Source organism: Chrysemys picta, chromosome 1, assembly GCF_011386835.1.
Source record: "Chrysemys picta bellii isolate R12L10 chromosome 1, ASM1138683v2, whole genome shotgun sequence".
NCBI lineage: Eukaryota > Metazoa > Chordata > Testudines > Emydidae > Chrysemys > Chrysemys picta.
Window position 1 is genome coordinate 224033866 of NC_088791.1, and position 12610 is coordinate 224046475.

Below are 12610 nucleotides of genomic sequence, written 5' to 3' on the forward strand. Positions count from 1 at the left end.
ATGTTTTAGTTCTGGTAGCATTGACCTCCAACATATGTCACTCTGATTGAATTCCCCCAGGATTACACTGCTTTTTCCCCCTACACATTACAGATAGGTGCATAAGGAGCCAGTCAGTCTCTCCCCAGTGTGATTTGGTGGTCAGTAGCAAACACCTACTAATACCCCATCTTGGACAGATGAAGCACAAATCTGTTTGAGGCAGTATTGACTAGCTCCATCTTCCCTAATGAGGTGGAGGAAGCCAGTGCAGATCTTGAGCAAATCAAGCCCACAGATTCTTTTAAATGGAATTTTTTAAATATTATTTTTCAAATGGACATCTTACAAAGAAAAAAAAATTAAAACTAAGCTCAAGTTATACACTGAATGTTATGAATAAAGTGCATTCCAGTGATGAAATTATTGGAGCCTGAAGGTGTATTGATGGCTTTAGTGATTGGGCCAAGGATCAACATCTCTGGGGAAAAGGAGTATTTTCAGATTGTGGAGGAGGGAATACCAGGGATTTGTTTTCAGACTTGTAGCCATCACTGATGTTTGGCTTAATAGCAAGCATCATGGTCTCTGCCTGGTAAAGAGGTGCTACTATGGAAGCATGGCAAAGGATATTCAGATGAAAATGGAGCCAAAATGAAAGAGGGGCTCAGAGGAACATTAAATTGAATAGTAAACATGTTTCAGACTAATTAAAAAGTGGGGGAAAGTATGCTGTAAAGAACCAGCTTATCAGGGAAAGAATTTTGGAATTTGTAAACACAGAAGAAAAGGTCAGATATCTTTATGTATACTCATGAGAAAAAATGAGAATTGTCAACTGTCAAATACAGTGGAATGTAGCTTGACTTAAACCTGTGCACAGCACTTTGGGTCATTACTGAAAAAAAACATCAGAATTAAAGTGTGGACATTTCACTACCACCCATCTCTTTTTTGTTGTTATTCTTTCTCTTGAGAACAGAGATTGTTGACTACACATAATAATTTCCTTTTACATTCACTTCCCAGAATATGAAGGTACAATATAGCTACAATGATTAAGAGTTACAAGTCCTTCTCTCACGTCTCAGGGCTGGTCTACACTAAAGCTGTCAATCGACCTAAGTTACACTACTTCAGTTACATAAGTTAGGTCAACTTACAGTACTGACTACATTGCGCTGTGTTGACAGGAGACGTTCTCCCGCCGACGTACCTTCTGCCCCTCAGAGAGGTGGAGTACAGAGGTTGACAGGAGAGCACTCTGCTATCAACTTAGCTTGCCTTCACCAGACCTGTTAAATCGACACCGCTGCATCAATCGCAGCAGTGCTGATTTAACTGTAAGTTTAGACAAGCCCTCAGCTACAGGAGAGGCACTAATGTGCAAATACAGTAATTTCAAACATTCTCACTATAAATCTCTTTATGACTGTAACCAAAAATGTTTTACTTTTGGATGCACATGTAAAATTCAGAGTTAAGGTTAGGCAAGGTTAATATCTCTTCTGGGCAGGAGTAAAGCAAGCTTATCAAAAGGGGCCAAATTCTGCTCAACCTATTCATATGAATAGACCAGTTGGCTTCAGTGGGACTACTCCTGTGATTCTGAGCAAGATTTGGCCCCTCATGGATCTCTGTTACAAAACCACACACATTCCATTAAACATGCTTGAATGAGGTCTCATCAGGGCTAGAAGTAACAGAGAGTTTTATTTTGTCCTGGTCACTTAGCCCTGGTCTACACTGGAGGGGGGAGGAGGGGAAATCAATCTAAGTTACGCAACTTCAGCTACGTGAATAACGTAGCTGAAGTCGACATACTTAGACCTACTCACTGCAGTGTCTTCACTGCGGTGAGTCAACTGCTGCCGCTCCCCCATTGACTCCGCCTGCGCCTCTCGCGGCGGTGGAGTACTGGAGTTGACTGGAGAGTGCTCGAGGATCGATTTATCGTGTCTAGACTAGACGCAATAAATTGAACCCCGCTGGATCGATCGCTGCCCGCCGATCCAGCGGGTAGTGTAGACATACCATTAGAGACTTTGTCAGCGGCTGTGACACAATGTAATCTTTTCCTTCTGCAGATGTGGATCCAGCTCTTGTACAGTGCTGGCTTCTGGTGGCTGTTTTGCTATGCTGTAGATTCCTACTTGGTGGTTAGAAGATCAGCAGGGCTAAGGTACCAAAGTGAAATTAACTAATTTTTAATTTTAACTAATTAAATATCTACAGCTTTACTTTCTACATTCGGTGTGCATGTTTGTATGCATGTATTCAGGCACACAAATGAAGCATACACAAACATCTGATGTGCATATGCAAACCACGTATTAGTATGCTAGGTGCTTAAAGGGCCATGAATATGATCCATTATTGATTACAAACTTGCATGCACCTAAACTTTGAAAATCTGGGGTGAAATCCTACCTCCGTTGAAGTCAATGGAATAAGTCCCATTGATTCCAGTGGAGCCAAGATTTCACTCCAGTCCCTAATCTACACCATGAATTGAAACTTGTAGCAATAAAATGTTATTCTGAAAAAAAAAAGGGTTGAAATACACCTACAATTTTTGCTTCAGGATTTGAGGTTTTATCTTCTTTTCAATGCTGTTGTTAGTGTCCTATTGATGTTTTCATTTTATAGAACTTTTTTTTTCAAGAAAAGAAAAAAATAACCTTATGTATTATATGTCTTTTATAGTGCCCGTCACTGGCGTATCTAAACTCTCTGGCGCTAATAGAATCATAGAAATGTAGGGCTGGAAGTGACCTCAAGAAGTCATCGAGTCCAGTCCCCTGTGCTCTGGCAGTACCAAGTAAACCTAGACCATCCCTGACAGGCGTTTGTCCACCTTGTTTTCAAACGCTTCCAATTATGACCTCCTTTGGAATCCTATTCCAGAGCTTAACTACCTTTATAGTAAGAAAGATTTTCCTAATACCAAACCTAAATCTCCCTGGCTGCAGATTAAGCCCATTACTACTACTTCTTCTACCTTCAGTGGACATGAGAACAGTTGGCCACCATCCTCTTTATTGCAGCCCTAAACATATTGGAAGACATATCAGGTCACCCCTCAGTCATCTTTTCTCAAGAGTAAGCATGCCCAATTTTTTCAACCTTTCCTCATTGGTCAGGTTTTCTAATTTTTTTTTAAATCATTTTTGTTGCTCTCCTCTGGACTCTTTCCAATTTGTCCACATCCTTTCAAAATTGTGGTACCCAGAATTGGACACAATACTCCAGCTGGTGCCTCAGCAGTGCTGAATACAGCAGAACAATTATCTCCTGTGTTATACATACAACACTCCTTTTAATACACCCCAGCATATTAGTCTCTTTTTGCAGCTGCATCATATTCACAACTCGTATTCAATTTGTGGTCCACTATAATCCTCAGATCCTTTTCAGAAGAAACACAACCTAGCCAATTATTCCCCATATTGTAGTGGTGCATTTGATTTTTTCCTTCCTAAGTGAAGTACTTTGTACTTGTCTTTATTGAATTTCATTTAGTTGAATTGAGATCAATTCTCCAATTTGTCAAGGTCATTTTGAATTTTAAACCAGGTCTCCAAAGTGCTTGCAACCCCTCCAATTTTGTGTCATCTGCAAATTTTTTAAGCATACTTTCTATTCCATTATTCAACTCATTAATGAAAATATTGAACAATACTGAGCTCAGGAGGAACCCCAGTAGAAACACCCTCCCAGTTTGACAGCCAACCATTGATAACTACTCTTTGAGTACAATGGCCATGCTGTTATACTAGAGACAAAATATAAAGATTTTTCTAAATTGGCTGCCCGTTTTTGGAGTTAGAAGAACAAAAAGACCTTCAGTTTGCCAGTACTGAGCACAGAATTATGTGATATTATACCCAGACAATATTGAGCAATTGGATATTGGAGACACAGTGCAATTGGCAGATGTTATTATGTGCATCTCCAGAACAAATACAAAAGTCCCCGATTTAAACTAGTATTAACCCTGGCCTGTATAGGACAAACTTGAATTTTACATGTATAGTGAAGCTTTGATGCCCAGGAATTATGGAACTGTTAAGCAGTAACAAGCTAGACTACGTGATTTCTAGTGTATATTATAAAAATTCTTCACATATTTTACCCTAATTATTTCCATCAAGGTTATCTAAATTCCCTGTGCCAGACAAGGCTAGGTGCTGTAATGACATTCATATTATTTCCTATGGGCAGTGATTCAAGTGTTCAGAGACATTATATGTAAGTCACACCACTCTAGCCTGACGCAATAAGGGCTTGATTCTGCTCCCACCAAAATCAGTCGCAAAACTTTCAGGTCCTGACTCTCAGCCTACTGACGTCAATAGAAAAACTCCCATTGACTTCAGCAGGGTCTGGATCAGGCCCTTGTTGATGTAGATGAAGCAAAATGTGATCATAACTGTTAAAGTTTGTGATTTCCAAATCCCCGAAAGGGCTGAAGTTTATGTGACTGTTCACACTGTTTGGGGAGCCCTTCTTCCTTCTCCTTGTAGCTTTTCCCACCCCAAGCTCCAACTCTGTGGGTCACAGGAAGGGAGGGAGCCTGGGGGGACTACTAGAGGCTTGTGTGGGCAAGAGTCACTTACAGCTCTGTTGACAGGAAGAAACAGAGGCAGGGCCTCTTATCTCAATCTGAACAATTGCATTGACTTAGCCCAGCTCTTATTTTTCCCAAACCGCTTTACCTTTTCCTAGTTACTGTACTGCCAGTGGGATGTTGTTCTACCTGCATATATCTTTTGAATGGTTGCAATGTGAAATTCTACAGCAATTCCAAAAGCACATGATGGGTGACATTAACAGCTGCTTTTCCATTTCATGTGCTTCCAGTACAATTGTGTTGTACCACATGATGACATGGGGCCTGGCAATCCTGCTGTGTGTGGAGGGAATTGCCATGCTTTACTACCCTTCCGTTGCTAGGTAAGCAAGACATTAAAAAAAAATCTAGCTCTGTGATTATTTGAATGACTTTGTCAGTTTTGGAGATGGGGGGTCAAGTTTTTGCTGAATATTGGTTTCAATGAAGTTACTCCGGATTTACAGTAAGGAATGTTAGAGCAAATTTGGCCCTGAGTGAATTAAGCTATGTCTACACTGGAGATCTTACAGTGGCACAGCTGTACCGATGCAGCTGCACTGCTGTAAGATCTCGCGTGTAGCCGCTCTCTGCCAACAGGAGAGAGATCTCCCATCAACATAGTTAAACCACCCCCCAATGAGCGGCGGTAGCTATGTTGGTGGGAGAAACTCTCCTGACAACATAGCCCTGTGCACACTACCACTTATGCCAGGGAAACTTGTCGCTGGGGGTGTGTGTGCATTTTTTCCACGCCCCTGAGCAATGTAAGTTTTGCCATCATAAGTGGTAGAGTAGGCATGGCCTTAAAAATACCATATCCTATTTCTCTCATGCCCTTTACTCTGTCCATCCAACTCTTCTCCTACTCATGACTCTCTACTTTAGCATCAGGCTAACCCCTATGCCTGAAACAGCCTCCCATTACTTGTGTGATCCCTTCCTCTTTTAAATTCCTCCTCAAAACTCACATTTCCTTCAATCACTGATTATGCACCAGGACCATCTACTCCTACTTTGGGTCCCAACCACTGAAAAACAAACAACTAGTGAAGTCCCAAAGATGTTCTTATACTTGTGTATGGTTTGATCACTGAATATAAAATGAGGGGGTCTAAATTAGCTGTTACCACTCAAGAAAGAGATCTTGGAGTCATTGTGGATAGTTCTCTGAAAACATCCGCTCAATGTGCAGTGGCAGTCAAAAAAGCGAACAGAATCCTGGGAATAATTAAGAAAGAGATCGGTAATAGGATAGAAAATATCATGTTGCCTCTATATAAATCCATGGTATGCCCACATCTTGAATACTGTGTGCATATGTGGTCGCCCCATCTAAAAAAAAATATATTTGAATTGGAAAAGGTTCAGAAAAGGGCAACAAAAATGATTAGGGGTCTGGAACGGCTTCTGTATGAGGAGAGATTAATAAGACTGGAACTTTTTAGCTTGGAAAAGAGATGGCTAAGGGGAGATATGAATGAGGTCTATAAAATCATGACTGCTGTAGAGAAAGTAGATAAGGAAGTGTTGTTTACTACTTCTCATAATACAAGAACTAGGGGTCACCAAATGAAATTAATAGGCAGCAGGTTTAAAACAAATAAAAGGAAGTATTTCTTCAGACAACGCACAGTCAACCTTTGGAACTCCCTGTCAGAGGATGTTGTGAAGGCCAAGACCATAACAGGGTTCAAAAAAGAACTAGATAAATTCATGGAGGATAGGTCCACCAATGGCTATTAGCCAGGATGGGCAGGAATGGTGTCCCTAGCCTCTGTTTGCCAGAAGCTGGGAATGGGCGACAGGGGATGGATCACTTGATGATTACCTGTTCTGTTCATTCCCTCTGGGGCACCTGGCACTGACCGCTGTCAGAAGACAGGATACTGGGCTAGATGGATCTTTGATGTGACCCAGTAGGGCCATTCTTAAGTTCTTATGAATAACTTAACTTTGGTAAGTTCCAAATAAAACAATTTATACACATAACTCAGAGTCAATGGGTATGTCTACACTGCAGCTGGGGAGGCATGATTCCCAGCATAGGTAGACAGACATGAGCTAGCATGCTAAAAATAGCGGTGTAGACTGCAGTAGGGGCACACACCCTCATTGCTATTTTTAGCATGCTATCTCAAGCAGGGCTAGCACAAGTCTGTTCACAGTGCTGAAAAAAATCACATCTCCCAGCTGCAGTGTAGACATAACCAATATGACCCTTCAGTCATCTGCTTGGGTTTCTGCCAGGACCAGAGAGAAACATGCCACATAAAATGGGTGCTTACTTGCCCCATAGCCCATCCCTGACTTGGCCATGGAAAGTGGAGGATTAAGGCTTCCACAAGCTTCTAGAGAGGGAGAAGATCATGCCAAAGAAGTTCTGTATCCTATTATCCCTTCTTCTTCCACCCTGTCTTAGCTTCATTTTTTTTCCTTTCCACCCAAATTGTTGGAAGGAAGCATTGAAACTCGACTGTATTTCAATAGTCTACTTTGTGACTCACTTGAGCTGGCCAGAATCAATGTGTCACAACATTTTTGGATCTAAGTAGAATAGCCAAGACTACAAGGTGTGAAGAAGAATTAATCTTTTAATGGTCTCTTCTCAGTTGTGAAAATGGCCTGCAGCATGCAATTCCTCATTACATCACTACCTATGCCCCACTTCTGCTAGTTTTGGTGGCCAATCCAATCCTCTTTAGAAGGACAGTAACAGGAGGTAAGTTCCTAAATGTTAACATTAGTTAGTATATGTGATGTAAAAAAATAATAGTAATGTAAAAGCTATGTCTGTATATCCTGATCTGTGGGGGAGTCCCTTATGAACAAAGCCATGTAAGGATGCAACTAGTCAAGGGAAAGAAATGCACCAGGATTTTTTAGCATAACAGCTAGGTACCAAAAGCAGGGCTCTGTCTACATGGGGGATTTGCTCCAGGTATAGGCATTGGTGGCCAACAACACCATCAACGTAGCTGTGCTGGTTCAAAAACACTATTGTAGATGGACAAAACTGCATTGCATCTTCTCGAAATTTAGCAAAGCTGCCCTGGTACTTATAACAGACTGAACTGTCTATGCTAGGGGCTTGAACTGGTGCAGCTATCGCTGGCCACTGAGAGTTGAAGTCAGGATTATTCTCTAGTGTAGACAAGGTCTAAGTCACTGAGATATTGTAATGAAATGCAGACTCCATTGGCTTCTCTGCAGCCCTCTCATTAATTGCACATGGAGTCAGATATTAGTTTTACATGTGGTCAAATATGATTGGAATTTGGTTACTCATGACTTTGATGTTAGGAACAAAGGCCTGAAATTGGGCTTGTACACAACTTCATCAGGGGCCTGATGACCACATCTACATGTATTCGAGAGAGGAGCCTGAAATAAAACTTTGGAGCCAAACAATCCCAAGTTTTGTATTTAATATTACACCCACCCAATGCTCAGTGTATTACATAATATAAATCCACAAGTTTGCATTAAAATATACACATACTAAAATATATAAAAAAAACTCCTGAAACCCCCCCAATCCCATTACAAATGCAATTTCTGTCCCATCTTCCCTTCCTTCCCTCATTCCTTAATCCCCACTTCCAAGAAAAAGTCTGAGAAAACAGACAGGTTTTTAATAACAATAAAATAATAATTTGTATTGTTTATATCCTAGAGGCTCCAGCCAGAACCAAGACCTCATTGTGCCAGGCACTGTACACACAGAACAAAAAGACTGTTCCCCCATATCCATCATACCAGAGTTCTGGTGAACCACAGTAGGAAGTTTAAACAACGAGGAGTACTTGTGGCACTTAGAGACTAACAAATTTATTTGGGCATAAGCTTTCATGTGCTAAAACTCATTTAATCAGATGTATGGAGTGGAAAATACAGTAGGAAGATATATATACATATATATACATATACAGTAGGAAGTTTGTGTCAGAGCCAAGAGCCCTTATCAAGAACACAGTCCATTTAGATGAGGAGGGGGATCTCAGCTTATTAGTAGATCATAGTTGCCATGGTACCATATGAGAAGAAAAGGAGTCTCTCTCTCTCTCCCTGACAGCCAAAGCCTTTATAAGGTCAAAAACTCTTTAGACTTTACCCAGAAATCTGCTGGTAGTCAGAGCAGAGCACAGATGTAAACTGTTCTCTAATAATAAGCAAATAAAAGGAGACAAACCCCTTTCAAGCACAGATAACTGACTTGGCAACTGCAGCTACCTGGGCATCCAGGAGCAGCTACATGTTGATCAAGGTGATGAAGCATATTATTGAGGGCCAATAAGGAAGGCTCTTCTGATGTTGCTTTGGTACCTGCAGTCCTATAGGTATATAGAGGCTACACTTCTTTATCTTCTCTTCAGTGAATAAGGGTTACTTCAGGCTGCACCCTAGCTTCCATGCTGTAAAGTGAACCAATATTGATGACTAGAGCAGCCATATCCTTTCAGTCTCCCTATTTTACATCAATCAAAAGCAACAAACAAGACTAAAGTCTTCATGAGAGAGCGCAAAGTGTGCCTGCGTCCCCTATGAATGTCTGTATTGCACACAACCTAGCTGCCCATCTCTGCAGAGGGAGTCCTAAGTGACTTATAGGTGCAGAACTCAGAAAACAAAGGCATAACAATTGCATAGTTAAACACACTATCGAAACACTTGTTTCATTTTACGTTTTTAAAAGGTAAAACAGTTATGACCCCTCCTGTTACTTCTCATTTTAGATGGGGTTGATAGAAAGCCAATGGCAAGTTCTGATGTCACCACCCACTTTTGGATGACACTATTTTCTTTAATTGTTAAATGGATAAAGGAGATTATTTAATGAGCTTTCCTCCATCTTCTAAACTATCCTGCATAGAATCATAGAAATGTAGGGCTGGAAGAGACCTTGAAGTCATCAAGTCCAGCCCCCTGCGCTGAGGTAGGACCAAATAAAGCTAGACCATCCCTGGCAGGTGTTTGCCCAACTTATTTTTTTAAAAACCTCCATTGATGGGAATTCCACAACCTCCATTGTAAGCCTATATCAGAGCTTAACTAGCCTTTTAGTTAGAAAATTTCCCCCTGATATCTAACCTTGCTGCAGATTAAGCCCATTGCCTTGTCCACCTACTTTCATTGGACATGGAGAACAATTATTCTCTTTAAAACAGCGCTTAACAGACTTGAAAGCTGTTATAAAGATCCCAACGCCCACTTTCAAGACTAAACATACCCAGGTTTTTTTAACCTTTCCTCACAAGTTAGGATTTTTAAACCTTTTATCATTTTTATTGCTCTCCTTTGGACTCTCTCCAATTTGTCCATATCTTTTCTAAAGGGCGGTGCCCAGAATTGGACACAATACTAATAGCTGGGTCCTCACTAGTGCCAAGCAGAGTGGAACAAGTACCTCCTGTGTCTTACATACAACACTCCTGTTAATACACCCCAGGATATTAGCCTTTTTTGCAACTGCATCCCATTGTTGATTCCATCAATTTGTGATCCAGTACAACCCCCAGATCCTGTTACCATCTAGCCAGTTATTCCCCATTTTGTAGCTGTTCGTTTGATTATTTTCTTCCTAAGTGAAGTACTTTGCACTGTCTTTATTGAATTTCATCTTGTTGAATTCAGACCAATTCTCCAATTTCTAAAGGTCATTTTTAATTCTAATCCTGTCCTCCAAGTGCTCACAACCCCTCCCAGCTTGGTGTCATCTGCACATTTTATAAGCATATTCTCCACTCCATTATCCAAGTCATTAGTGAAAATATTGAGTAGAACTGGAACAAGGTCTGACCCCAGAAAGACCCACCTAGATACACCCTACCAGTTTGACAGCAAACCACTGATAGCTACTGTTTGAGTATAGTCTTTCAACTAGTTTGCTTATGAGAATGTCACATGGGACTGCATCAAAAGCCTTACTAAAATCAAGATCTATCGTGTCTGGTGCTTCCCCCCTTATCCACTTGGCCAGTAAACCCATCAAAAAAGGAAATTAGGTTGGTTTGGCATGATTTGTTCTTTACAAATCCTGCTGCCGATTCCTTATAACCCTATTTTCTTCTTGGTGCTTACAAATTGATTGTTTAATCATTTGTTTCAGTATTTTTCCCGCTATAAAAGTTAGGCCGACTAGTCTATAGTTTCCCAGGTCCTCTCTGTTCCCCCTTTTAAAGATAGGTGCTTTGCCTTTCTCCGGTCTTCTGGGACCATACCTATGTCCTCCAGGAGTTGTCTAAGATAATTGCTAACATTTCCGAGATTGCTTCAACTTGTTCCTTAAGTACCCTAGGATGATTTTGATCAGGCCCTGCCAACCTGAATGCATCTAATTTATCTAAATATTCTTTAACTTGTTCTTTCCCTATTTTGGCTTCTGTTCCTTCCCCCTTGTTGCTTTGTTTTGACTATCTGGTCACCATTAATCCTTTTAGTGAAGACTGAAGCAGAACAGGCATTAAACATCTCAGCCTTCTTCATGTAGTCAGTTATTAGCACTCCTTCCCCACTAAGTTGAGGACCTACACTTTCCTTCCTCTTTCTTTCCTGCATAATGTATTTAAAGAACTTGTTCTTATTGCCTTTTTGTGCTTAGCCTCTCTGATTTTGTCCCTACATGCTTGTGCTATTCTTTTGTACTCCTCCTTAGCAATTTGTACATGTTTTCACTTTTGGTAGGATTCCCTTTTTGATATTCAGCTTATTAAAGAGCTCCTGACTGCGCCATATTGGTTTGTACCTATTCTTTCTCTCTCTCCTTTGCATTAGGATAGTTTGCAGTTATGCCTTTAATATTGTCTCTTTGATTAACTGCCAGCTTTCCTGAATTCCTTTTTCCGTTAGATTTTCTTCCCATAGAACCTCACCTACCATTTCTCTGAGTTTGTTAAAGTCTGCCTTTTTAAAAGTCCATTGTCCTTATTCTGCTATTCTCACTCCTCCCTTTCCTTAGAATCATGAAATCTATCATTTCATGATCACTTTCACCCAAATTGCCTTCCACCTTCTGTTTGTTACCAATTCTTCCCTGTTGGTTAAAATCAAGTCCCATCACAGCAGGAACCTGAGCTACAGCTTCTCCTCTTCCCTTTCCCTCTCTCTGGATCCCTGTAAATAAAAAAAACCCCATAGCCATGTACTCATTATACAGTTTTGTACTTTCCAGTTGCCTCATTGCTCAAAGGAAGACAAGGAATCTACACAGAGAATGAAAGACGCCTGGGGACGGAGATTCAGCTCCGCTTTTTCAAAATTATGCTGGTGTTCATTATATGGTAGGAGGCGTATTTTTTAAAAAACTCTGAATACTTCCCAACTGTGGAAGGTGGGGTGTGTGAACGGCATTGGCGGGCTTGCTCTATTTGTTTGTCAACCTGACAGTTTCAAGGGGAGGAATTGTCTAGAAAGGAAAATGTTCTAAATTATTTTTCTTAGTAGCTGAAGCATTAAGCTGCCAATTGCAGCTGTGACACAAGTTCCAGAATATACCGGGGGGGTGTGCGTGTGTGTGTGTGGAGTTTGAGCAACATGAAAACACAAGCCTCAAAGAAAAATGATAAAAAAGATAAGTAGGCATTGACTGGGTAGATAGCTGCCTAGAGCAATAGTCTGAAAAATACAAAGATTGCTATGGTCACTCTCCACAAGAGTAGCCTCAATATGGTCTGGCTGTGGAATTTCAGACCACTTTTTCCCATCTCCAATATGGTATCCTTAGGCAAAACTGTGTCCCAAAGAAAACTGCCATTCTGCAGTGGCAGCTTCCTTATAAAGCAGGGGTCGGCAACCTTTCAGAGGCAGTGTGCCGAGTCTTCATTTATTCACTCTAATTTAAGGTTTCACGTGCCAGTAATACATTTTAACATTTTTAGAAGGTCTCTTTCTATAAGTCTATAATATATAACTAAACTATGGTTGTATGTAAAGTAAATAAGGTTTTTAAAATGTATAAGAAGCTTCATTTAAAATTAAATTAAAATGCAGAGCCCCGCGGACCGGTGGCCAGGACCCGGG

General features: G+C 40.7%; 1 protein-coding gene across 5 annotated transcripts in view; it reads left to right on the plus strand.

Moving 5' to 3' along the window:
• Nucleotides 1-12610, plus strand: part of GPR143 (G protein-coupled receptor 143) — a 51795-nt gene that overhangs the window by 12407 nt on the left and 26778 nt on the right. For all 5 annotated transcript variants that reach the window (XM_065580713.1, XM_065580714.1, XM_065580712.1 and 2 more), the window contains 4 exons: nucleotides 2067-2161; nucleotides 4843-4935; nucleotides 7204-7313; nucleotides 11763-11871. In XM_065580713.1, the coding sequence (XP_065436785.1) occupies nucleotides 2067-2161; nucleotides 4843-4935; nucleotides 7204-7313; nucleotides 11763-11871 (407 nt within the window). The remainder of the gene's footprint in view (nucleotides 1-2066; nucleotides 2162-4842; nucleotides 4936-7203; nucleotides 7314-11762; nucleotides 11872-12610) is intronic.